The sequence below is a fragment of the Mycteria americana genome, chromosome 7 (genome assembly GCF_035582795.1).
Source record: "Mycteria americana isolate JAX WOST 10 ecotype Jacksonville Zoo and Gardens chromosome 7, USCA_MyAme_1.0, whole genome shotgun sequence".
NCBI lineage: Eukaryota > Metazoa > Chordata > Aves > Ciconiiformes > Ciconiidae > Mycteria > Mycteria americana.
The window spans coordinates 58,162,756-58,186,409 of NC_134371.1; the positions used below are offsets into that span (position 1 = coordinate 58,162,756).

At 60.4% G+C, this 23,654-nt stretch overlaps 3 protein-coding genes across 4 annotated transcripts in view; 2 read left to right on the top strand and 1 right to left on the bottom strand.

The window, feature by feature from the left end:
* Positions 1-10,968, top strand: part of IPO13 (importin 13) — a 32,963-nt gene extending 21,995 nt beyond the window's left edge. The window contains exons 12-20 of one of the 2 annotated variants that reach the window (XM_075508614.1): positions 125-205; positions 802-939; positions 1,036-1,132; positions 3,013-3,065; positions 9,432-9,498; positions 9,665-9,723; positions 9,859-9,948; positions 10,103-10,284; positions 10,397-10,968. In XM_075508614.1, the coding sequence (XP_075364729.1) occupies positions 125-205; positions 802-939; positions 1,036-1,132; positions 3,013-3,065; positions 9,432-9,498; positions 9,665-9,723; positions 9,859-9,948; positions 10,103-10,284; positions 10,397-10,496 (867 nt within the window). In that variant the 3' untranslated portion in view covers positions 10,497-10,968. The remainder of the gene's footprint in view (positions 1-124; positions 206-801; positions 940-1,035; positions 1,133-3,012; positions 3,066-9,431; positions 9,499-9,664; positions 9,724-9,858; positions 9,949-10,102; positions 10,285-10,396) is intronic. The other variant, XM_075508615.1, reaches the window with a different exon arrangement.
* Positions 10,969-11,483: 515 nt separating this feature from the next.
* DPH2 (diphthamide biosynthesis 2) lies at positions 11,484-14,102 on the bottom strand. Its single transcript, XM_075508608.1, has 6 exons — positions 13,877-14,102; positions 13,685-13,797; positions 13,288-13,508; positions 12,446-13,084; positions 12,117-12,302; positions 11,484-12,020 (listed from the first exon to the last, which is right to left on the bottom strand). The coding sequence occupies exons 1-6, from the start codon at positions 14,018-14,020 to the stop codon at positions 11,890-11,892; spliced, it is 1,434 nt and encodes a 477-aa protein (XP_075364723.1). The 5' UTR covers positions 14,021-14,102; the 3' UTR covers positions 11,484-11,889.
* Positions 14,103-14,330: 228 nt separating this feature from the next.
* On the top strand, positions 14,331-21,085 carry ATP6V0B (ATPase H+ transporting V0 subunit b). Its single transcript, XM_075508609.1, has 8 exons — positions 14,331-14,494; positions 17,639-17,687; positions 18,194-18,277; positions 18,746-18,823; positions 19,436-19,505; positions 19,859-19,910; positions 20,356-20,546; positions 20,918-21,085. Exons 1-8 carry the CDS (start codon positions 14,428-14,430, stop codon positions 20,942-20,944), a joined length of 618 nt encoding a protein of 205 aa, XP_075364724.1. The 5' UTR covers positions 14,331-14,427; the 3' UTR covers positions 20,945-21,085.
* The last annotated feature ends 2,569 nt before the right edge of the window (positions 21,086-23,654 follow it).

Consider the following 23,654-nt stretch of genomic DNA (forward strand, 5'->3'; position numbering starts at 1 on the left):
AGCTTCGGAGGGTGGAGGAGGCAGTGGTGCCTGAAGGTTTGAGTCCAGGCAGTGCTTAGTCTTGAATCTCCCCTCCGCGGTGCCATGGTGGCCAATTCTCTTCAGTCCCTCTCGTTCCTTACAGGTGGTGGTGGTTCTGCAGCAAGTCTTCCAGCTCATACAGAAGGTTCTCAGCAAGTGGCTGAATGATGCCCAGGTGGTGGAGGTAACCAGGCTCCTCCTGTGTACTGCCTGCAGCTCTGTCTGTCCTTGCTGACTTGAACTGGCGACAGCAAAGGACAGATTCTGGGTGATGCCCTGTAAGAGGGATGTCTTGCTGGGTTGTCTGGAACAGTGCTGCTTGCTGTCACCAGCAGCATCTGGCCATTCTTGTCTGTCTTGTGCCCCCCTCAGCTCTGCTCCTCTCCAGTTACAGAGGCCCTGCCATGAGCAGGGAGATGGGGGTCTACCAAACCTGTGTTCCTAAGGGGATAGCTCTGCTCTGACCTGGACCTGTGTCATCTGGTGTTTCTCCAGTTTGCTCAGTTCAGTAATGCCCAGGTGCAGCGTCCCACCAGATACTCTCCCCCCTGGCCCTCAGGGAGCCTTCCTGCTGCAGTGGGAAGGGTGTTTCCCAGTCTCTGGGCACATCCTGTGCTGCAGGGCAGGGCACCAGTACCAGAGCAGCTCTGAGCCCTCTGCCTGGCTGGTCCATGTCCCCATTGCCAGCTCTTCCCTCCTTTGGGACCTGTCCGTCAAGCCCTACCCCCCAGAAGAGGTGTCCAGACGCCCATTGCTCATGCGGTCCCTCTTCTCCCGCAGTCTGTCTGTGCCATCTTTGAGAAGTCCGTGAAGACCCTCCTGGATGACTTTGCCCCCATGGTGCCTCAGCTGTGTGAGATGCTGGGGCAGATGTACAGCACCATCCCTCAGGCCTCTGCCATCGACCTCACCCGGCAGGTACGGAGCCACGCTCGGGGCTGGGGCTGCCGCTCCCGGGGAGGCCAAGGGCACGCAGGGCCAGCAGCAGCTCCAGTCCTTCTCTCTCTCTTGCAGCTGGTTCACATCTTTGCCCATGAGCCTGCCCACTTCCCTCCCATCAAGGCCCTCTTCTTGCTCGTTACCTCAGTCACGCTGACCCTCTTCCAGCAAGGTACGTGGGATTAACCCTTTTTCGCACTGGGGCTGTTGTCAGGCTGTTGCATGCATGGAGTCTGGAGGCGTCTTACCAGGAATGGCTGTTTTCACTCCTAGCTAAGCTAATGGGGCCATCTCTGTTTCTTGGATTCATCCCAACCCCTGGAAGGTGGGTACCTTCCCTGCAGGGCAGCAGAAGCAGGAAACCCCGGGCGAGGTTCTGGACTGCTGTGACAGCCCCACTTCTGCAGCAGGGCTGGGCGTCGCGTGCCGCAAGGGTCAAGCCGGAGCTCCAGTCCCGCTTGGCAGGGAGGCTGTGCTCCCTAGGAAATCCTGGGGCTCCTCCCGGGGCCAGTGGTGCTCATAGTAGCCAGGAATCAAGCCCTCGCACGAGCAGGAGGATGTGTGTGTGAATATCTGGGAAAGGAGCTTTTCAGAGTCACTGCTGGCCACCGAGTCACGGCTGTGATGCTGAGGACGCTGGCGTCCTCCCGCAGGGCAGGGGCCCCTCTTTGGCTCGCTGCCTGCACTACAAAAAGTGAATGGGGTTAGGACAGGCCCCCCCATGGCTCCCCTCAACCTCTTGGTGACTTGCCCCACGATGGGGACAAACGTACCTTGGAGCTGCTGGCTCTGGTCCTTCAGCAGCTCTGTTTACAGTCCCCAAAGGGTCTTGTCCTTTGCTTACAGCCGGGTGCTGGGTAGGGTGATGCCTCCCCCCAGTACAAGGCTCAGAGCTCTCTAGAGAGGTGGGGGAGGCGCGAGGACCCCTGCTTCATCATCACGCCACAGTACGAGCAAATCCCGCTGCACTGAGGTGTCACTGGGGTCGGTGGCAAGCGAGCCGGGCTTACCCGGAGATCAAATCCCCGCTTCTGCCAGTGGCGTGTGGATGCGTGTACGCTGAAACCCTCTTGGCTCGGCACCTGGGGAGGCGATGCCGCCTCCGGGCAGCAGCAGGCATGTCTGCAGGAGGACAGGGGAGGGGACAGAGCCCGAGCTGTGCCAATGCTTGGACGCGAGCTTTGCTCAGGCAAGTGGCCGTCCAGTTCGCTGTGTGCCCAGGACTGTGCTCCCACCCACCCCGTGGGTCCCCTCCGGTGGGCGGCCGGCCTTGAGCAGGGCGAGCCCCTTCTGCTGAGCCCACGGGCGGCAGGAGAGGGGGGACGCCTGAGCCCGCAGGGGCCGAGATGTGTCTGTGCACAGAGTCAGATGCCAAGGTAGGGTGAGTGGTGCTGGCATGGAGATCGCTGGGCACTGAGCTGCTCTCTCCCAGGAGGATGCTGGAGGAGACTTCCAGGAGGGTCCTGGACTCAGGGTCTTGGAGAGCATCTGGGAACGGGGCGGGAGGGCGACTGTGCCAGGGGCTCCTGAGCAGCTGGTGCTGGTGACAAGCATGTGCACGCCTGAGCCCGGCCGGGCCTGTCAAGCGTTTGCTGAGGTGTTGTCGTTCACTTGCAGTTATCTTCCAGGACCAAATGGTGCTCTGAAGACACCCGCTCAGTCCCCACAGTGCAAAAGCTCTAATTCTCCTTGTGGAGATGGTGCCCAGCTAGCCCCTGCTCCTCCTCCTCCTCCTCTTCCTCCCCAAGGACACGAAGATCTCCTCCTTGGCTCTGCAGCACCCAGGTGCTAGCTGGAGACCCTGGGGCTTCAGACCCTTTCCTTTGCAGTTTCTTTCTGTTCTTGGGTTCTCCAAGTTTCATGATTTTTTGTATGTTTTGTTTCTTTAACTTGCTTCAAGCTGCTCATGTTGCCCATCCCCTTCCCCACACACCCCTCCTCCCTTACACTCCTGTTTTCACTTGTAAATTCTTTCTGTATCACATAACTATATGATGTTGAGTTGCTGTTTGTATGATTTTTCTCTTAAGTTACATCTTTATTATATTTTAGGGCCCAGGGATCATCCTGATATTGTTGATTCATTTATGCAACTCCTGGCACAGGTGTGTTTTAGTTTCTTATTCATTCACTTTCTGTTCTCTCTCTTTCTCTTTTTAATTCAATTTAAACCTATTTTTAGCTTTCTGTTGACAACGTTTTTTTCCTTTTAGTTGAATATCGAGTTTCTCCATCTGTTTCCGTGGAAGTTGAAAACAAAACATTCTCCTTTAGTTCTGGGTTCGCACCATCCCCAGGGCATGCCCTCCTCTGCAGGGCAGCCTCCAGCTGCCACCCCCTCGCCTTGCCAAAGCCGGCATGGGGCGCTTGGGGCTGCTGCCGCGGTCACTCTTGGGTGACAAATTAGAGCATTTAAGTGGCTGTTTTCCGACCTGTTTACCTGCCCTGCGACGGCTCGTCCGGAACGGGGCTGGGCTGAGCTGGCTGCCTTGCCCCAGGGCCAGTGGGAGGAAGCCCCTGCCCGCAGTAGCAGGCAGCTGCCGGGGTTTGGCTCTGAGTAAGGTGCTTGTGATGGCGTCTGGACCTGCCGGGGTGCCACGCTGCCTCCCGCCCCGGCAGCCTCTCGGGGTGGTGGCAGCTCCTGTGCCTGCAGCCTGGGAGTGCTCCCATGCTGCCGGCTCGGTGGCACGCAGGGATGGTTTGCGTCGGCGTGGCGGGGGCCGTGGGCTGGCTCGTGGGGCTGGCGCTTGTGTCACCGTTGGCAGTGGGCAGGCAGGGCCGGTGCTATGCTCTGTGTGTGGATACAACTGTTGGGAGCAGCGGGAGCCCGGCTCGCTCCTCAGCCCGCCGTGGCCCTTGCAGGAGAAGCCCTGACGTCCTCGATGCACTCAGTGCCCCCGTTGGAGATACATCCCCCGGCACCTACCCAGAGGGTGGGCCGGTGGCAAGGATGGGCCAGCAAAGTTGCTTTCTGCTTCATTTCTGTAATGACGAGACCTCTGACCACGTGTGCTGGCCCGGTGGGTGTGCAGGGACTCTCGCCCAGGCAGCTGCCTGGTGTGCCTGTCCTGCCCTTGCCGGCAGCCCGGGAAGGGTGCAGGGCATGTCTGGGTGCTAAGCCATCAGCCCCCTCTGATGGCAGCTCAGCCCTCGTGTGGGTCTTGTGGGATGGAGCGGGTGGGGGGGCTGCACCTCACCCCCCCGGGCAGGGTCTGCTCCCCACAGGTCTCGCCTTGACGCCCAGATCCCGCTGAGACCCATTGCATCTTGCAAGCTGTATCACAGTGTTTTCTTCCCTGCTTTTCCTCTTGAACGATGTAATGTAATCGAGGTTATCAGGAAGCGTTCACAGCTTTTGCCGTTGCCAGTTTTGGAAGCTGTGACCTTTTAACAAGGGTTTTGAATGTGATGGGAGAATTGGTGAATGGGGTCTGTGCATGAAGCTCATGGAGATGTCCTCCCCGGCTGCTCAGCGCTGGCAGGACCTCCGCTCAAGCACTGTGCCCAGTTTGGGGCACAACATTTCTGTAGATACAGACCAGAGAGCACAGAGAAAAGCATCTGGGAAGATGACCACCTTGTACACATGGTGAGGAGGAAAGGCTGATGGGAGCCTGAGGAGCTGCATGAGTCTTGGGGTGTGTAAAAGGTAATGTCCCAGTTGTAGGTAAAAAACCCTTTTCTCTTCTCCTCGAGTGGAACACACAGTCACGGGAGGAAATCATGGAAAAGGATCCAGGTTAGGCAGTAGGAGATCTTTCTAACAGCGTGGGGAAGCACTGGAAGGTCACTTGGGGAGCTGCTGTCGCTTGGAGGGCTTGAAAGGACTCAAGCCTGTTGCTCCTGGAGGGCAGGTAGAGGTGATCCTGCCGGGGGGGAGGACATTAAGTGACCTTCCTGAGAGACTCTTCCAAGGCTATTTGTTGTTTCTTTGGAAAGTGCTGAGTTTCTCTCTGGCTTGGGGTCCTTCTCTGTGTCTGGACACAGCACGTTTGTGCTGTCTTGGAGAGAAAAGTGCAACCATGCTGCATTTCCATGGGGTGTGCTGTCAGAGCAAATGCCACCCATCCCGGCTGCTGGGAAGCTGTTACATGCTGTCCTCATGGGCAGGATCTGCAGGCCATGCTGGGGCAGCGTGCTGGCAGCCAGCCTGGTCCCTGGCATGCCAGTCTCCGGACAGCCCACGTCCTTTGGAGGCCGTGTTACAGGAGCAGCTCAGAGGCTCCTACCTCTGAGGCTGCTCCATCATGGATCGCTGCGAGGTGCCTGATGTGCTGCCAGCCCACCGCCGCCCACAGCCACTCAAGACCTGATGCCTTCTTGGGCTTTTTATTCCAGCAACCCCACGGAGACCAAAAGATCCCATCCCTGTCCTCTCTCCTCATGTGTAGGACTTGTTTCAAGGCTTCCTCCTCTTCCTTGGCCTGCCCCTCTTCCCAGACTGATGATCTGGCAGGGTGCTTTGAAACCCATCAAGAAATGGCCTTGCCATCCCTGCTTGGCTCCTTAGTCTCAGGACTTCAAGAGCTGTCTGATGGCAGAGGTGGGTCCAGCCTGTCCTCTTCCAGAGGACCATGCTCTGCGGTGATGCTGCTGAGCGTTCATAGATCCAAGGATTAAAGTCAGAGAGAACTGCAGATCTCTTCAGATCTGATTTTCATGTGGTGGGGGCTGTGTTTTCATCCCAGCCTGCTCCACCTGCGGAGCCCGTGGTGAAGTAACGCATCTTCCAGAGCAGCAGCAAGTTTGGACCCAAGAGCATGTCAAGGTGGAGACTTTTCCACTTCCCTGACTGTCTGCTCTTGTGGTTGATCACCTTGGTGGAAATAGCATCTTCCGTTTCCAATTTGTCTGGTTTCTCCTTGCAGGCAGTGTTTTTGTCCTCTCCCTCTGCCAGCAAGTACTCTCCTGCCTTCTGATAACTCAGAAGCAGCTCCTACCTCCTGATACCTGCACATCAGCCCTCTGTCACCAGCTCACTGGGAGCCATCTCTCTGTGTGACAGGATTTCAGCTGACTTCACCGTATATTTATTTGGGCTTCGTTGCAGCCCGTGGGACTGCCCAGTTGGTGCAGCTGATCGTTTTGCTACTGTGTGAATTGGCAATCCACTCTTGACGGTGGCTGGCTGATCACGAGAGCATGCTGGCTTAAACCAAATGTCTTACAGATGCCAGAGACCCTAGAGTTATTGTTACTACTCAAAGCTAAGTATAAAATAACCAGTCTGCCGTAAGGCTGCGCGGAGCGGTGCCGGCACCCTTTGCAGTGAGACCTGTCCTCAGCCGCTCCCCTTCCGCCTCCACTGTGTGCTGGGAACGGTGCGGGGCATCGCTGCCACTGTGCCCGAGGTGAGCATCCCGCCTGGAGGGCCGCGGGGCTCGGTGCCACCCGCGCAGCCGGAACGCCCGTGCCCAGGACCGCACAGCCACGGCAGCTGGGGTTTGCACCCGGGTCCGCGTCTGCAAACCCAGGCAGGAGATTCTGGTGTTTGGGAGCTCTCGCCTGCTCCCTGGCCAGCAGGTATCACTAGTATGCGTGCTCCCGGCTGCAGGTAGGATTTTGGAGCTCTCCAACCTGCCTCCCCACCGGCGGCTGCAGGCACATCCACCCACTCCGGCAGGGCTCCACGCTGGCACGGACTTTGGGAGCGCTGCGGTGACCTCCCCTGACCAGGAGCCCAGGGGCAGACTGGGCAAGCGGGGCCTTGCCGGGCAGAAGATGCAGGACTGACCTTCTGTGATGGCTCAGCCACCGCCGTCCCCCACCTCCCTCCCTTCTTGGGCTGGTCCAGGCTGCACGTAGCAGTCCTTGAGCTCTCCACCATGCCTGCTGCAGCCGGAGTCATAGAATCCTTTGGAGGACATGGGCTTGGCATCCTCTCTCCCTGGCAGGCAGGGGCTGACTGCTCCTCCCTGGCCCTGGTGCCTGGCCAAGCTCCCGTGCCCTTTCCAAAGCTGGAGCCTCTGCTCCACCAGGTGTGTAGTCTGGGAAGAGGTGGTGGTACCAGACACAAAGGCTTGAACTGTGTGCTCTGGACAGCCGCAGAAACTGGCCGTGCAGCCCTCCGCTGTCCCCTGTCTGCTGGAGGAGTGGGGTTTGGTGTCCCCTCCATGCCTGCCTGCCTCTGAAGAGCCAGGCACAGAAGAGGAGCCTGCTCTGAAGACCTGTCTAGGGTTCTCCCAGCTGCCGTGGAGAAGAACCTGACGTCCTTTCTGTGCCAGCCTGCAGGACAGCCCTCGCCAGAGAGCCAGTGCCTACCTCTGCAGTGGCTGCTGCAGCAGAGGATGTGGGAGGATGCTTGAAAGCATTTAAAGACCTGTCCCCATCCCAGAACATATGAGCAGAGCTGCTCTGGCAGGAGACAGGAAGGACAGGCTGGCAGTAAGAGGCCCCAGAGCTGGAGCAGGGTTCCTGGTGCTGGGAAAGAGCAGCTGGACCTACCTGGTGCCACTTGCTAATGGGAGAAGCTCCAAAGAGCCCCATCTCATGGAGGTAAAAAGCATCTCTGTCTACAGTAGATGTGTGCACGTGTGCCCAGGTTGAGCTTGCACTCTGTGCTCCCTTGGTGGAGATGTCCTACAGGATGGAGCCCTCCCAATACCAGGGCACACTTTCCCCCATGGCACTGACGGAGTGAGGAGCAGGTGCTGCAGCGAGCCTGCAGGAGAGCCTGGGGGCTGCCATGGGTCTGGTTTGGCTGGGAGAAGCATCATGCAGGTAGGTGGCAACCTGAGCACGTTGGAAGACCCTTGTGCCAGCTGAACAGTCTTGCAGCGCACAGGACATGGGGTAAAACCAGCCCCTTGGACAGGCAGGGTAGAGGAACCTGCAGCTTGGGTGGAACCACAGGAGCCAGCTGCCCTCGAGTAGCGTGCTGCTGGGGGAGAGGCTTGTGGGCACCACTCTGGAGCCCAGACCAGGGCTGGGGGCAGCGGGGGTAGTCCTCCATGGTGAAAACTGCAACGCGTCTTGCAAGTATTGTCTGGCATGGAGCCGACTAGACAGCAGCAGCCATGATGACTGGATGTGTTTCTAAACCATTGCCCATCCGCTAGCTAGCCTTCTGATGTTGGTGCTAGCACATCAGGACGGATGTGCACACAGTCTGTATATATGCACGCAGGTATAATGTGGGCCCTGATCGCCCCCGTGAAGGTCTCCGCTTGTATCTAGCAGGGAAGCAGGTCTCTGTGATTGTTCCCCCTCCGCCTGGTACAGCGATGCCTTCGGTGACCAAACCCGAGTCCTCTCTTGCAGCGTGTGATACAGAGTCAGAAAGGAGATGGGGTAACCCTGAAACCTTGCTACTCAGCTTGTCAGTCTCCAGCATATGTTCTCTGCACCAGGCAGATGGCTGTGGGCTTTCCCTGGAGAAGAAGGGGTGGGAAATAAGTCCGTTTTGCTCCAAGTAGCGACCATGGCTGTGGGCAGATGGCCGTGCATCCTGAGCGCTGCTGGCTGAAAGCTGTCCCTGCTTTCATCCCCGGGAGCAGGCTCGGAGGAGGGCAGTGGCCCTGCACACAGCTCAGCCCGAGGGCTGCCTGCCCTCGTATCCTGCTCTCCGAGCTCTGGGCACGGAGTGGGGGCCACTCCAGTGCTGTGGCTGCTGTCCCCAGTGTCACAGTGACAGCAGGGCAGCAGGCACGGCTGCCATCCCCAGTGCTGGCCTGTAGCAGTGGGCATGGTGGCATGGTGGTCAGGGCACGGATGTCGCCACCTGATGTGGCAGGACAGAAACCCTGCCCATGGAATGGCAAGTGCAGACTGAAACGTTTCCATCCAGTAACTGCCCAGCGCTAGCACAGGGGGGACCAAGCCATTGCACGGGGTGCCACAGCTCAGGGTGTCCCCAGCAGCAGTGCCTGACCCCCACAGTGGCTGGTGGATCACCAAGTGGCAGAAAAAACCCCAAAACTTCTCTGACCTCAGACTTGCTGCTCAGGAGCTGCCAGGCAGTGTTGGCATCTCATTGTCATCTGTGCCCTGGAGCCCAAACAGAACAAGCTGCTGGTCCAGTCTGGGGTTACTGCTTGAACCAGTTGCTGTGACCCCAGGGATGCCAGCATCTTCAAGAGGAGAGGAGCAAAGCACAGAGGTGGCTGGTCTCTGCTGGGCCCTGCACGGCTGCCCTGCTGGGGCACTGCTGCTGCCTGGGCTGGTGGGACAGGAGCCCGCTGTCCCGTCTCTGTGTCTGAAGCGTTTGTGTGTACGCCGCTGTGGCATCTATCCTCAGGTCCTGGGGTCGGTGGTCCCCGAGTGTAGCAAACTGCCTGGCTATTTGATTGACATTTCCATTGGGGGGGAAAGTGATGGTTTCCTGGTGTACTGTGTGAATCTGCCGTTTACCGTGGGTGTGCCCAGGTAAGTGTGCATCCAGGCAGAGGCTGTCTGGGGCACCGGGTTCCTCGGAGGCTTCCTGGCTGCCTCTGCAGCGCTGGGTTTATGCTGCCTGTCTGTGTGCCTTGCAGGCTCTGAAAAGGAAGCCGGACCTCTTCCTGTGTAGCAACCTGGATGTCAAAGCAGTGTTTCAGTGTGGTGAGTACCATGGGCATGGGCATGTGCTCCAAATCGCTCTGCGGAGAAGCCAGCTGCGCCTCCTGCGGAGTCGGGCGCAGACCAGCCAGGGGCTGGGGACTACGGGGCTGGTTTGGGCTGGTGTGCGGGGTTCCTGGCTGCTAACCTGAGTGCTTTCTGCCCGCAGGTGTGCTTTCACTCAAGTTCCCTGAGGCCCCAACGGTCAAAGCATCCTGTGGCTTTTTTGTGAGTATCGTGGCATCGTGCAGCCCCAAGGGGATGGGCTGCAGCCTCCTGAGGGACGGGAGGGCAGGAGTGGGGCCGTGGGTTGGGCAAGGGTGCTGCAACGTGGAGCTGAGCAACCTGGGCTCTGTGTTGCAGACGGAGCTGCTGCCCCGCTGCGGAGAGATCGCCCCGGTGGGACAGGTCGTGCATGAGAACGGCAAAGTGCTGCTGCAGGCAGTGCTGGAGGTGAGAGATGCCAGGACCGCGGGCTCCCCAGGCAGCTTTGGGCTCTGTTCCCGGGCGGCACCCTGCAGAGCTGGGGGCAGAGAGCCCGGCAGCATGGGTGGGTGCGGGCAGGGTGATGCCGGGGGCTCAGCAGGATCTGTCTGCTCTGTGGCAGGGCGTCGGCGGCCAGGCCTCCCGCAGCCTCATGGATCACTTTGCAGAAATCCTCTTTGCCTTGAACAAGCACTGCTTCAGCTACCTGAGCATCTGGATCAAGGAGGCCATGCAGCAGGATGGCTTCCCCTCAGCCCGTGTCAGCCCCGAGCAGAAGGAGACCTTCAGCCAGCAGATCCTCAGGTTCGTGCACCTCTCCCTGTGGTGGCCGTGCCCCATGTGCAGCGGGCATGACCCTCCTGCACGGCCTGGTCTGTCCCTCCTGCTTCATGTTTGTCCCCTCCCTCTGTCTTAGCAGAGAGCGTGTGAACAAGCGGCGAGTGAAGGAGATGGTGAAGGAGTTCACCCTGCTGTGCCGCGGGCTGCATGGCACAGAGTACACAGCAGACTACTGAGCACCTGGCCAGGACCGCGGACAATTTGCCCGGACCAGCTCTTCCCCGCAAGGAAGCACCCCCCCATCCTCCCCGCCCTGCTGCAGTACGGCTCGTAGAATAACCCTCCACCTAGAATTAACCCACTCGGGACGCTCCTCAGCTAGATTTGGTGGCCGCATCTTGGTGTCAGCATCTTTGTTTCCCCCAGCATGCTCCCCCCTCGCAGGGGACGGGAGTGCCGGCTGCAGGAGGTGGCGGCGGGGGCGGAGGGCGAAGCCTGGGCAGGACTGCCCCAGCACAGGCTGCCCCATGCCCGGGCTACCAGCCCTTCCCCGGCACTTCTCCGTGGGTGCCCGTGCCCCGCGGCGGGGAGGCTGCCCCTGTGCCTGTGGCAGTGGCTGGCTGGGTGGGGGGGCTCACCCCCTGCTCGTTTGTACGTGTGTGGTTGGGAGGGGGGAGGCCCTGCACCTAATTATATTAAGAATATTTCTATGTTGTGGCTGTCGTTACTGCAGTGCCCGGACTTTGCCTGCCTCTTGCCTCTGGGGAAGAGCCCAGCGGAGGGGGTTAAATCAAGGTTGGGATGCCTCAAAGCCTCCTGTCCCCCCTGGCTGCGGGAGGGATGGCAAAAACCAGTCCCCCCCTGCTCTGGCATGGAGCAGCTCATGGAGCAGAAGTGGTCCTGCCCCACACAAGAGGGGCCAGACTCCATCCCCGCCGAACTCGGGGTCCTCCCTGCAGCACGGGATGTGTGCGCCCCGCTCCTGTTCATCAGAGCAGGGGAAGGGCTCGCTCAGGCCCAGGGCCCTCTGTCTCCCCTTTGCCTGAGTTCCCCAGCCCAGCCTGTGAACGTGGTTTCATTTCTGGAGGGTCCCAGTTCTGGTTTTCTGTTCTTTCCGGCTGGTTTTAGCCGACACCAGAGCGGCACCGTGATCTGTGTTTTCACTCTGGGATGGTATCAGGTATCACCCCTGCCTGCACTCCTCAGCCCATGTTTTATTCTAGAAGACAATTCACTCACGAGTCCTTTTCAGTTCAGCTTTAGTTTGCAGCAGTAGCCCACATAAGCCTCGAGTCCTGGCGCTGTCGGCTCGTGCAAAGCTGTGACCTTTCCCATGTAGGGCCAAAGCTGCCCTGGACTGGGGAGCCCTCGGAGGCCGGGTCTGGGCCAAGCGTCTTTCCTGGCCCTGCTGCTGCCCTGGCTGTGAGCCCCGGGGTGCCACAGGCATCCCCAAACACATGTGCAACTCCTGCTCTCCCCCCGCAGTACTACTGACCCAAGGCCCCATCCAGCGCGGGGCCAGCTGGTGGCAGGTCCGGACCCTCGTGACACTCTCACGGGTCCAGCACCCAGTGACAGGTGACACCCAGGCCCCTGCATGCCCCCTGCTCCTGCCTGGGTGCTGCCAAATCAGGGTTGCTTGCGCCCCTCGTCCTCGTAGGCAATGGCAATCCCTCGTCGACCTTGCACAGCCTTGGAGACGGGCGTCTGCCCCAGCTGCTGCTCCAGGCCCCGCCAGCTGCGGGACTCCAGGAAGGAGGCTGGGAAGAGAGAGAAAGGGAATTGTTACCGGGAGCAGCAAGGCGGCACTGCCCCTGCACCGGGGCTCAGCCCCACCACGAAACCAAATCACAAACCAGCAGGGCTGATCTCCGCGAGGGCCCGCGTCTGGTCCCTGCAGGCCAGGGTGGTGCTGGAGGGCAGCTGGGGGGCCGGGGGGTCACAGAGGTGGGTGGCGCGCATCTCCCCCGTGATCAGCGAGATGTCAGGAATGGCCTCCGCTGCAGGGACGGCCAGTGGGAGCTCAACATGTGCACAGCCACCTGCCAGGAAATGGTAACGTTCGCCTGCTGCTCATGACTATCCTCCAGCCAGGACACAGCCAGGGCAACTGTGGCCTCCAGGTAGGGCAGCAGGGCAGGACGTGCCCCGAGAAGGTGTTGGGCAGCTGTTTTCCAGCTGTTACCTGGCAGCAGGTCTCGGAAGTCAGTGAGGTAGTTCCCCGTCCATTCGCGGGCCGGGTTACAGGCCAGCTCCAGTTCATAGGGGGTCACAACGGGCCGGTAGAAGTCGCTGGAGTCCAGCAGGGAGTTCTGAGCACAGGCCACCAGGACGAAGATGTCCACCTCCAGGAAGTTGGCCAGCTTGGCGGGGTTTGGCTTCCCCACGGCCAGCGTGTAGCTGCGCTTGCCAGCCCGGCGCAGAAGCTCCCGGAGGTGCTGCAGCACAGCCAGGTAGCCCGCCACGCCGAGGGTGCCCACCAAGATGCCCACCACCCGGGCGTCCCGGGCCCGTTCCACCAGGTAGAGGCGTCGCATCAGGGCCCGGTTGATGTTGAGGGTCTCACGGCGGCCGCAGCCAGTGGCAGGATCGAAGGAGCTGAAGGGGCAGCAGTTCCACGTCAGCATGAAGCTGGTGAGGGCCAGGCCCTCGGCTCCCACATAGAACATGGCGTAGTCCTGCAGCCCTCCCGGTGCCTCCACCGGGAACTGGCGACCAAACTGCTGCACCTCCCCGGGCGGTGCAGGGCCAGGAGGGTTCCCACACACCACCCTGGAGAAAACGATATTGGGGTACTCAGGGCACAACCGCTGCTCCAGCTCACCTGAAGGGAGAGAGGATTGAGAATGAAACATGGCCACAGACTTGACCCGCAGAAGGTGGGACAGCAGATTAGGGGAGAGGAGAGGACAGAAATCAACACTGACGGTGTCTGGGGACTGCCGGCCTGCTGCTGCCTCTCCCCCTGGCAGCTCTGCAAAGCTCAGAGCAGCAGCAGAGACCCCCTCCCTGCCCCAGAGCACTCACCCATCGCATGGGCATAGACCACATCGCTCAGCACCACCACACGGCTCTCCAGGTCGGGGTAGAGCTCCCGGAAGGCCTCTGCGCAACGCCCGATGTCCAGGGGCTGCTGTCCGAAGATGTGCAGCACCGGGAGCTTTCTGCAGGGGCTGAGGCAGGCCGGGCCGTAGTGCAGCACCGCCTCGGCACCCGCGTGCTCGGCGGCCACTTCGTCCACACAGCAGCTGCCGGGAGGACCCGGTGTCAGACGGGCTCTGCACCACGGAGCTCTTCCTCCTCCCTGGCACCGCCGTCCCCAGCCCGGGCAGCTCCGGCCCTCGGCCCTGCCAGGCAGGGGACGAGCAGCCCCGTTCCTGCCGGTGGAGGACCCCCGGGCCACCCCCCGCGACCCCGCACCGACCTGCCGTAGGTGGTGTCTCCCAGGACGTACATCTCGGCCCCGGTCGCCGCCTCCATCCGGGCTGCTACCGCCGCCGCGTCCGCCAGGAGCTCGTCGGGAAACTGGAGGGCGACCTGGGGGGCACAGGGGGTGAGGCACCGGGGAGGGGCGGCCCGCAGCCCCCGGCCCCGCTCCACCCCCGGCCCCGCTCACCTTGCGGAACCCGCCACCCCGCACGAAGGCGGCGGCCCGGCCCATCTCGTAGAAGCCGTCGAGGTCCCCCCGCGGCGCCGCCGCCGCCGGGCCCAGCTCCCGCCGCAGCGCGGCCTCCCCGTCGCTGCTGAAGGCCGTTGCCATGGCGCCGCGGGGTCGGGGCCTGACGGCCCGCCACGCGCGACACCTCCGCCCGCTTCCGGGCCGGGGCGCGGAGCCGCCCAACGAGAACTCGGCACCGCCCTCCCCGTTCTCGGAAATCCCGCCCCTGACGGAGCGGGGCCTATCGCGCTTCACGGCAGGGCGGAGCGGGGAAGAGCAGCCAATGGAAGGAGGCGCTCGTCGCGGTGCGTTATGGTCTATGTAGTTCCCTCGGCGCTGTCAGGCTGGGCAGCCAATAAGCGGGCGCGGTAGAGGCGGTGGCGTTACGGTATTTCCGCTCGGGCGCTGCGGTTCCGCTCACGTGTCCCGCGCGGGTCAGGTGACGCGCTCGCGCCCGCCCAGCCGCTCCGCTCTGCTCCGCTCCGTCCCGCGCCGCTGCCGCCATCGCCATGACGGGGCTCGCGCTGCTGTACTCGGGGCTCGGCCTCGCCTTCTGGACCACGCTGCTGGGCGTCGGTCAGCGCCGGGACGGGGGCGGTGGGGCCGGGCTGAGCTGAGGGGCAGAGGGGCGGTGGGTCACCGGGCAGGGCCGTGAGGCAGAGGGGGCCGTGGGGCACAGAAAGTACCGGACTGTGAGGCAGAGGGGGCCGTGGGGCTGGGCCGTGCGGCAGGAGGGGGCTCTAGAGGGGCGTGAGGAGAGACTGCGGCAGTAGCTCGGGCTTGTGTCCCTGCTGGCAGCTCCCTTGCCGGAGAGGGGCTGGGGGGGTGGAAAAGGAAGGCGGCGGTCGAGGGGGTGCAGGATTGTCAGTCCCCCGGTGGCTGAGCTGCTCTCGGGCGGAGGCAGGAGGGCTGCCACGGCACCGGGAGCGCTGCTGTGGGGCTCCTTCAGCCTGGACATCTCCCCCTGGGCGCTTTGAGCTGCTCCCACGGAGGGCTCGGACCCGCAGCAGCTCCATGTATCTGTCAGCGGCTGTTGGATGCGTGGCTTTTGGCACTCGGAGCCTGTCTGGTTGATCCGCTTCTTTGCGTGTGCGAGAGCAGAAGGGTGCTGGTGGCAGTCAAGGGTTGTGTTTGGATTTGGTGGATCAGGAGAGGCTCCTGGTTTTTCAGGCTGTGACAGTTGGTGTCTCCTGGACAGAGGAGATCACCCTCCCACTTCGCCAAGCTGTGACAGCATAAGGAAATGTGCAAGTTTGTCCGGATGATTGCAGAGCGCATGGCTGTGTTGCAGCTTGTGGTGGCCTAGGCTCTGCTGCCGATGGCATCCCCCCTGGGAAGGGGATGACTCCAAGGGGTAGTGGGAAGATTTTCAAGAGGAAATAACCAGTTGGAGCTGCTGGTTATTTCCTCTTTCAGTGCAGAGTGAAGTGACCATGAGCCAGGCAGAGGCTGGGGAGACCTTGGCTCCTGCCTCAGCCTTTGGGTGAGGGGAGAGACCGAGTCAGAAGCTGAGGGTGTCTCACTCCCTCGTGTTCCCAGGGCCTGGTGAACCCAGTGCTGGGCCCAGGGCTGCCTTCCTGGGCTCTCTGAATCATGCAGCTCGTACCAGCGCAGATGCATGCTGCGAACTTGAGACTATTGGAAAATGTCAACGAGCTGATCCCAGATGCTTTTAACTTCCCCTGCCCTGTTGCAATCCCTTTTCAGGGAAGGAGCAAGCAGGAAGCAGTCTTGCTCTGCGCAGTGTTGCGGTGCCTCTTTGTGCTTTCCCTCCTTGTCCTGAGCCCTACTTTGGTGCTCCTATTCTGCTGCCCTGGCTCTTTTCTGCCCTTCTGGCTGCAGGGCTGAGAGCCAGAGCTCACAGGAAAGCATCCTTCTGTTTCTTTTGTATATGAATCCAAGGCTACATCTGCTCTTGAAGAGATGGAAGGTGCCCCAAGGATCTGCCCTGAGCTGGATGTAGCTCTCTTTTACTACTCCTGGGGAGTGGGGGCAGCTGAGGCTGGCTGGGTTCAGTTCCTGCTCTGCGAGCCAAGCAGTGAAGCCAAAACACAAGTCCCAGACTGGCTGGGCCCAGCACTGTAGAGATCATCCCTGAAGGTCGCCAGGCGTGCAGACCAGGGTGCAGGCTCCCTCCGCACTCCCTGGCTGTGGTGGCACCGTTCCTCGTGGTGTGTGTCAGTGCAGGGGAGGGGGGCACCACAGTCCTGCAGGCGGGAGGAGTGACCAGTGTTGCCACTTCCCATTTTGGGGCCTGCTTGGCTGGCAGCGTTTGTGCGTCCTCCCAGTGCGTGGGGTGCTGAGCCCTGAGCTGCGTGTGGAGGGGTTTAGCATGGAGGGGACCATGGGGATATCCCTGCTATGAGGCTGGCAGGTCTCCCTACCCTGCAGCGCCAAGGCTCTCCCATGGGCTGAGTTGTCCTCAGGTCTTGGCTGTGGGCAGGGAAGGGTCCTTCCAACCTGGGGCACATGGTCCTGCCCCTGTATTGCTACTGGGCACACCACTGGCTTGCCATCGCCCTGGCCTCCAGGCTGCAACTCTGGGGGGAAGGGAGCAGTGGGACACATGCAATAGCCTCTTTGCTGCTTTTAAGCATTTCAGAAGTCTCCTGTTTCCTCTTTTTCCAGCTGTACATGGGGTGGGTGTCACACAGCCACTGGCTCTAGTCAGCAGTGGTAAAGAGCTGTCCCGTCACCCTTTTTATCTGGTGTGGAGCAGACAGTGCCACACTGCCTGTGCTTATCTGTTCCTTAGGGCCAGGTCTCTCTCTTTTTCAGCTGTGCACTGCAAGTCATGCAAAGAGTGAGAGTCTCTTCTAGTCTGCAGCTGTGTTTCCCGCTCATGAGCTTAGAGCAGGGCAGGGTTTCAGTGCAAGCACCTCTGTGTCCGCTCTGGCTGTGCGGGGCTGCTGGGCATGACTCCCGGCTGCAATTCGGCACAGGAGATGAGCACTCGGGGTGCAGCAGGGAAAGCTGCCATTGTAATCCCTCCCTGGAAAGGAAAGGCTTTTTTGGGTTTCTCAGGCCTGTGCTTTGGTGTCTCCTGCCTGTGTTGGAGTACAAATTTCTCTGGAAATTGCTAACCTTGGAGGAAACACTGAGGACAGCAGGCACATCTTGAACATCCACAGCCTTGGAAAGGGAGGTACTGGGGGGCAGCTGCAGCTTCTGGTGTTGACGGACTCCTGGGGAGCAGCACGGACACTGGTGGGATGGTGGCAGAGCAGCATGTGATGGTCAGACAGGGCACAGCCTCGCACCTCTTGCCTTCCCTGTGAGAGAGAAGAACTCACGGCTGGTCAACCAGTGCTGTGGCTCTCTAGCGGGGCTGAGCCGTTGGGTGATGTGGATGGAGACTGTGGTGGGGCACAGGGCTCCCTTCAGCCCAGTGTGGCCTGTGGGTGCTCAGCAGGGTCAGGGAACAGAAAATGGGTGTGACAACCACAGCAGTCCTCAGTGGGGTCTGGGGGTATCGCAGGTCTAGGCTGTCTCTGTCCTGCGCTGATGCGGGAGTGCTGGGGTCACTGGGACTGGACTTTGGTGGGGCACCCTGCCCCACAGCTCTGCATGCCTGAGCCAGTCTTCCCAGTAACCCTCCTGTGTGCTGTGGTGTGCTCCTGGGCTTCTGCCCCAGGGCTCCACAGGTGAGGGAGGAAATGGCAGCGCCAGACTAATAGCTGGTGCCAGTCTGAAGGTTCCCATGTCACTCTTGCTTTCTAGGGATCTGCTACACAATATTTGACCTGGGCTTCCGCTTCGATGTGGCCTGGTGAGTTCCCTGTAAATACCGGCATCCTCCCCACCGAGCACAGGGCTGTGTGAGGAGGTGGTCGGTGTTGGCAGTGCCTGGCAGGGAACAGCACTTGCTTTTGAGTGACAGGCAGTGGTCACTGCATCGCAGGGGAATGAGAGCTACAGTGCTCCCTGTGAGGGGGGATAGATGCAGCCACGTGTATGTGTGGCTGCCTCCATATAGGGTCCTGGTGCAGCCATCACTGCCCTTCCCACCTCTATCCCAGCCCACTCCCTCTCCCAGCAGCCTCCCAGCCCAGGCTTCCCCTTCACAGTGAGGGTTTGGGAGGGAGGTCTCAGTCCATGCAGGTGAGGGTCCTGGGTCACTGGCTGGCAGAGAAAGGCTCTCGTGTCCCACTGTCTGGTAATGCCCAGCCCATCTCAGTCTGCGTGATAGGGTGGGGGGTACCTGTTGTGGGACTGTGCACCATGACTAGAGGGGCTCAGCCAGTGTGCTAACTCAGGGCACTTCTTCCTCTCCAGGTTCCTGACGGAGACTTCACCCTTCATGTGGTCCAACCTGGGTATTGGCCTGGCCATCTCCCTGTCCGTGGTGGGAGCTGCTTGGTGAGTGGGGCTGGCTCTTCAGCAGGCTCCTGCTGTCCCACCTCAATAGTTGCTTATATACTGCGGTTTCCCACAGCAGGGCAGGGGTGGAACAGAGTGTACATGCAGGGGTGTGGGGCTGGGTGAGTGGGTCACTGCAGCAGTGGGGCCAGGTTGTTGGGCTCCTGGTGGGTCTGGGCAGACCACTTTGTGGGCTGCAATGGCAGTGGAGAGACAGGGACGTCCCTGGCTCTCTGGAAGCCATGCCTGTGAGCCCAGGCCATGCAGTGGTGGCTCTTGTGCCTCAGCAGTTCTGCTAGTATAGGTGGTGGAGCTTGAGACCACTTGTACCCTGGGGGTGGACAAGACAAGTCTGCAGTGTCCCCCAGCTGCATGCCCGATTCTTTGCTCAGCTGGAAGATCCTGGTTTCCCTATTGAATCCTTCAGCGAGTGCCAGACCCTCCACCAACCACCCTTGTCTGCCACAGGGGGATTTACATCACGGGCTCCAGCATCATCGGTGGTGGAGTCAAAGCCCCTCGCATCAAAACCAAGAACCTGGTCAGGTAAGCACAGACCTGGGGTTAGTGCTTATGCCACACCTGAGTGGGGCAGGTCCCAGCCCGGTGCAGAGGCTCCTGTCTTCTCTCTAGCTGGGTGCTGCTGGCAGACCATTCCTTGCTGAGCTGTTTGCTTTCAAAACAAAGAGCTCTAAAGGAGCCAGGGTGCTGCTTTGAAGAGTCACTGTGTGATATCACGCAGTGAATGAGCCCAGTGTGTTCAAAACAAACACCCTGAGATCACACTTCCTGCCCCAAGCGAGGGTTCCCCTGGCCAGACTTGCACAGCCCTTCCCCAAAGGAGCAGAAGGGGGCTGGCAGAGGGCAGGGCTCCCTGGGCCTGCTTCCCACAGGGTTGTCACAGCTTCCTTGAGCAGCACAGCACAACCAGCACCTGGCCTTTGTCCTTAGCAGCTCTCCCTTGTTTGAGAGGAAAGCAGCAGGTGGGCTGGTTTGCCTTTCTGCCCTGGGCAGCAGTGGGGCAGGCTTAGATATGGCCGTGGAGGGGTCTGTCTGGCTGGGCACAAAGTGGCAGGGGCTGCTCAAGGTGGGGCAGAGCCTGGGGCACTGTGCTCAGACTGACTGGGACACTGCTCAGACTTTGCCTTTCTCCCACAGCATCATTTTCTGCGAGGCTGTGGCAATCTACGGGATCATCATGGCAATTGTCATCAGTAACATGGCTGAGGTATGGGAGGACCTGGGGGGCCCTGCCAGCCCTGAGCCAGCCTCGGGGCCATGGTGGGGATGGGCAGCTGGGCATGGGCCAGCGTTGTGAGTGGTGGCTGTCTGGGGACTTTGGACGCTGTTGTGTCTCTGGGAGCCCCTGGGCTGGTGGTCTGTGCAGTGGCCTTTGTCCATGCTGAAGAGTGGGTTGGGGAAGTACACAAAAGGCAGATGTCATGGAGCCAGCCACCCAGGGACATGGAGTCAGGGACCAGCTCTGGCCAAACTGGGGCTGCCTCATGCCATACTGGGGACAGGTGCCTCTCCCAGAGACCATGGACTTGCCAGTAACCCAGGCCCTGTGCTTTCTCTCAGCCTTTCTCTGCAGTCACCCCAGAGACGATTGGAGCCAGGAACTACCACGCAGGTAAGGACCGCTCAGTCTCTGGTGCCATTGTGAGCATTGCCACACCCTGACCGCCACCTCCTGCTGCTCCCTCTGCCCTGGGCTGTAGAGAATGGGACTGCAGGGCCTGGCTCACCTGGCCTGTGGCCTGCTGCAGGTGTCTGAAGGATGTGTGACTCTTCTGCCAAAAAGCAGCTTTTTGTTTACCTTCTTGATGCTCTCCTGCACCCAGCTGGGCTGTGCTGCCAAGCAGCAGCACTGCTCCTCGCTTGGGCAGCAGCAAATTGCTGTCACCTGCTGGCCTGGCGCTGCGGGAGCCAGGGCACAGCCTGGAGCAGTCCTGCTCCCCAAACAGGAGGACGCTGCTCTAAGTCTTTTGTCACCTCGAGGCAGAGCTACTGCAGCGTGTCCTGGATGCAGGTGGAAGGGGGTTACCCCCTGCTCTTGCAGTGTTCCTCTCTCACAGGTTTCTCCATGTTTGGGGCTGGCCTGACCGTGGGGTTATGCAATCTCTTCTGTGGGGTCTGCGTGGGCATCGTGGGCAGTGGGGCTGCCCTGGCTGATGCCCAGAACGCCAGCCTCTTCGTCAAGATCCTGATCGTGGAGATCTTTGGCAGTGCCATAGGGCTGTTTGGGGTCATCGTTGCTATCCTGCAGGTACCTGCTTCCTGGGGCCACCAGGCTTATGGGAGCACAAGGTGCCTGTCACCCTGGGTGCTCTTCAGCTCCAAGGAGACACACCTGGGCTCCAGCACAATCCTCTGCACTGGGATGGGGAGGCTGCTCGCAAGGTTTGGGATGGCACAGCTCTCTCCACTGCATGCAGTGCCTATTTGCAGCCATGTGAACTCTTGATGGCCCCTCTGAGCAACTGTCACCTTGGGTGCACCCTGTGTGATGTTTATGTCTTATCGGTGGGATTGATAAGCTGTCTGCAGCTTCTGGATGGTTCTGGGGTGCTTGGGTGGGACTGGGGTGCTGGGCTGGGATTTGTGGGGTACGGCCTAACCTCTCTTCTTTCTTTCTAGACATCTAAAGTAAAAATGGGCAACTGAGCTCTGTCCCACCCAGCCTGTTCCAGCCTGCCCCAAGAGGTGCTGTATATATTTATTTAACGTTTCTATCCTTGACTGGGGCGGGAGCTGCCCAGTGGCAGGAGGCTAGCTGTGTAGAGCTCCATCCCGCCGATGGATCGGCCCCTCGGAAGAAACAAATTTCTCTGTGTGAATTCTGCCCCCGGCGGCCTGGCCCAGCCCGTGGGGCCCTGCTGCTGCGTGTCCCCGGTGTGTGTAGAATCGACCACCAGTGCAATTCTGTGTCTGTGAAATAAATAATGGTTCTCGTCCAAGGATGCAGCTGTTCCTCTGCTCTGCGCGTGCCGGGGAGGCTTGCAGAGAGCAAGTGCTGATTTGGGCTGACCCCTTGCTCGGAGTTTCACCTCTGTGCCTCTGGCAAAGTCCCTGCCTGGCTCCAAGAGCCTGGTGGTGTCCTCCCTGTGTGGTGTTAACCCTGCTGCCTGCTCAGCCTGCAAGAGGCCACCCTCTCTGAGCTGTGGGAACGCAGAGCTCTGCTTTGCTGCCCAGAGCAGGTAGGAGGCTGCTGGAGCAGGCAGCAGACAGCTCCACGCTGCCTCTGCCAGGCTCCTACCAGCGCTGGCACTGCCCCACGCGAGGCACAGTGGAGGCACAGGCACAAGCTGGTCTGGGCCTTTTGGCTCCCATCCAGGTAGTTTAGCACAGAGGGAGCGTACACAGTGTCCGTAGCCCCATTGTGCAGCTCCCTTGTGTGACCGTTGGCTGGGTGCTGCTGTCTGGGCAGGTGCTCTGGGGTGCCGGGGCTCTCCAGTCTGCAGTGCCTCTCTGTCCCAGGGGGCACTGGCAGAGGTTCCAGGGGTGGGGATGCTTTGTGCTGGCTCTGCTCCCCTCTCCCTGGCTGTGGTGAATGCAGCGTGGGGAAGTTGGCTGTGGACAGCTGGGCCTGCAGCTCTTCTGCTGCTTGGGGGAAGGGAAGAACGAGGTCCTCCAGCCTCTGCTCTGCAGAGAGCCTGGAGCCCATGCTTCTGCAATCTGCTGTATCCAGCACAAGGCGCTCATCCTGCTGTGCTGCCAGTACACCTTTGTAGGGGGAGCATCTGTCCCCCAGTGCTGTTAGTGCTGGGTCAGAGCGGACGCACGCCTGGAGCTGCCCATCTCTCTTCCCACCTGGATGCAACAGGCTGGAGCTGGGGAAGCATTCATGCCTGTTGATTTTTTGCTCTTGGGACTAGGGCAGCTGCCTCTGCATGGCCTCTCTGAGCTCTGCCCATTTCCCAGCTCTGCTCCTTGTTGTCCTGCGCATTTTGGGACAGCAGTGTCTCGGCCTGGGGCGTGGAAAGACTGCTGGGGCAAACCAAGCCACTGTTCCTGCCAGCTGTGCTGGCTGCTCTGGGGCTGGAGGCTGCAACTGGAGCTCTGTGTGCCCCATGTAACGGCAGGGACACAAGCTGGGCCCTGCCTGCTCAGAAGAAAGGGTGTCAGGTGCGTGCAGAGTTTTGCCTGTTCTGCATGAGGGCTGTACCCCCCTCCCCTGGCATTGCTGCTGCTGCTGCCCAGAGATCTCTGAAGCTGCTGAGAGCTGCAGGGCCATCCTGTCAGACCTGTGCCGAACTCGTGGGGCTGCCTTCAGGAAGGAGATGCCTGGGGTTGGAGAGCCTGCACTGGTGGTAGAGAAGCTGCTCCATGGGTTAATCATCTTCCTGGTTAACAACTGCTTTGAATGACTCGCTTTCAGCGATGGGTCTTGTCCTGCCCTGCCTTGGTATGACAGAAATCCATCCACTGTCAGAAATCTCCCTCTGCAAGGTGCTTTTCTGCCCTCCAAATGCCGCCTGTGTGTATTGTGTCTTTGGCAGGGGAATGGGCTCTGAACTTGGCCACGGGCGCCTTGTGAGGACACAAGGCCCACCGGGGCTGGTCTTGCGGTAGTGTGGATGGCCCGCGGCCCCCTCCCGCAGCTGGTGGGGGTGAGGTGAGCACGCCCCAGACTTCCTTGTTCTAGGTGCGTGCACTTGGTTTCTAGGCCTTTGCACTTGGCACTTTGCACTTGCAGTGCTAAATACCTGCTGCTCAAGCATGGAGAAAAAGCTTAAGTGGGGCTCCAGCATATTGCGCCTCACCTCATTTAGGAGCAGCAGGAGTTGGAAGATGATTTGGTGACCGCATGTAAGTACTCATGAGGGAAACGCCACCTGCCAAAGAGCTCAACCAAGAGCTGGAGGTAGAAGTTGGACAGCTTTCAGCAGGGCTTGCTAGCAGGGCTGGGCTGGTTGGGTGCTGTTCTGATCTCTGCTGTAAGGTTGTCTTCTGAAGGGAGCTGCCGTGGGGCAGAGGGAAAGGCCTCGCTCCAGTGAGCGGCCAGGCACAGGGCACGAGGGGGACAGGGACTGCTTGAAACGGGCACAAATGCCGTGGGGTGGCTGGCAAGAAGGGAAAGGCTGCGGACGGTGCAAAAATTACTCGTAGTGGGCCGAACTCTCGGGACCAGCCCAAGATCTTTCGATGATGCCGTTGTGATAGGGAGAGTGAAATTTATTGCTAGGAAACACTGAGAAACGCGGAAAGTGGGGGGAGAAAGGAGCCACAAATAGGTTGCGACGGGCGTTGAGCCAGCACCAACACTCGGGGACGTGGGAGTCGCCCTGGGTAGGTCGGTGAAAGCGCTGCCTCCCACGCTGCCGAAAACGCAGCGGGAAGGAGGGGAGAAAGAGACACCGAGAGCCCCTGTCCC

Bases quoted from the DNA above. Each gene is read 5' to 3' on its own strand.
- DPH2 (XM_075508608.1), bottom strand. From the start codon at position 14,020: ATGGCAACGGCCTTCAGCAGCGACGGGGAGGCCGCGCTGCGGCGGGAG. The intron at 13,798-13,876 runs GTGAGCGGGGCC...TGTGCCCCCCAG, and splicing joins GGGGTGGCGGGTTCCGCAAG to GTCGCCCTCCAGTTTCCCGA. The intron at 13,085-13,287 runs GTGAGTGCTCTG...CTCTCCCTTCAG, and splicing joins GGTCTATGCCCATGCGATGG to GTGAGCTGGAGCAGCGGTTG.
- ATP6V0B (XM_075508609.1), top strand. From the start codon at position 14,428: ATGACGGGGCTCGCGCTGCTGTACTCGGGGCTCGGCCTCGCCTTCTGG. The intron at 19,506-19,858 runs GTATGGGAGGAC...GCTTTCTCTCAG, and splicing joins TCATCAGTAACATGGCTGAG to CCTTTCTCTGCAGTCACCCC. The intron at 19,911-20,355 runs GTAAGGACCGCT...CCTCTCTCACAG, and splicing joins AGCCAGGAACTACCACGCAG to GTTTCTCCATGTTTGGGGCT.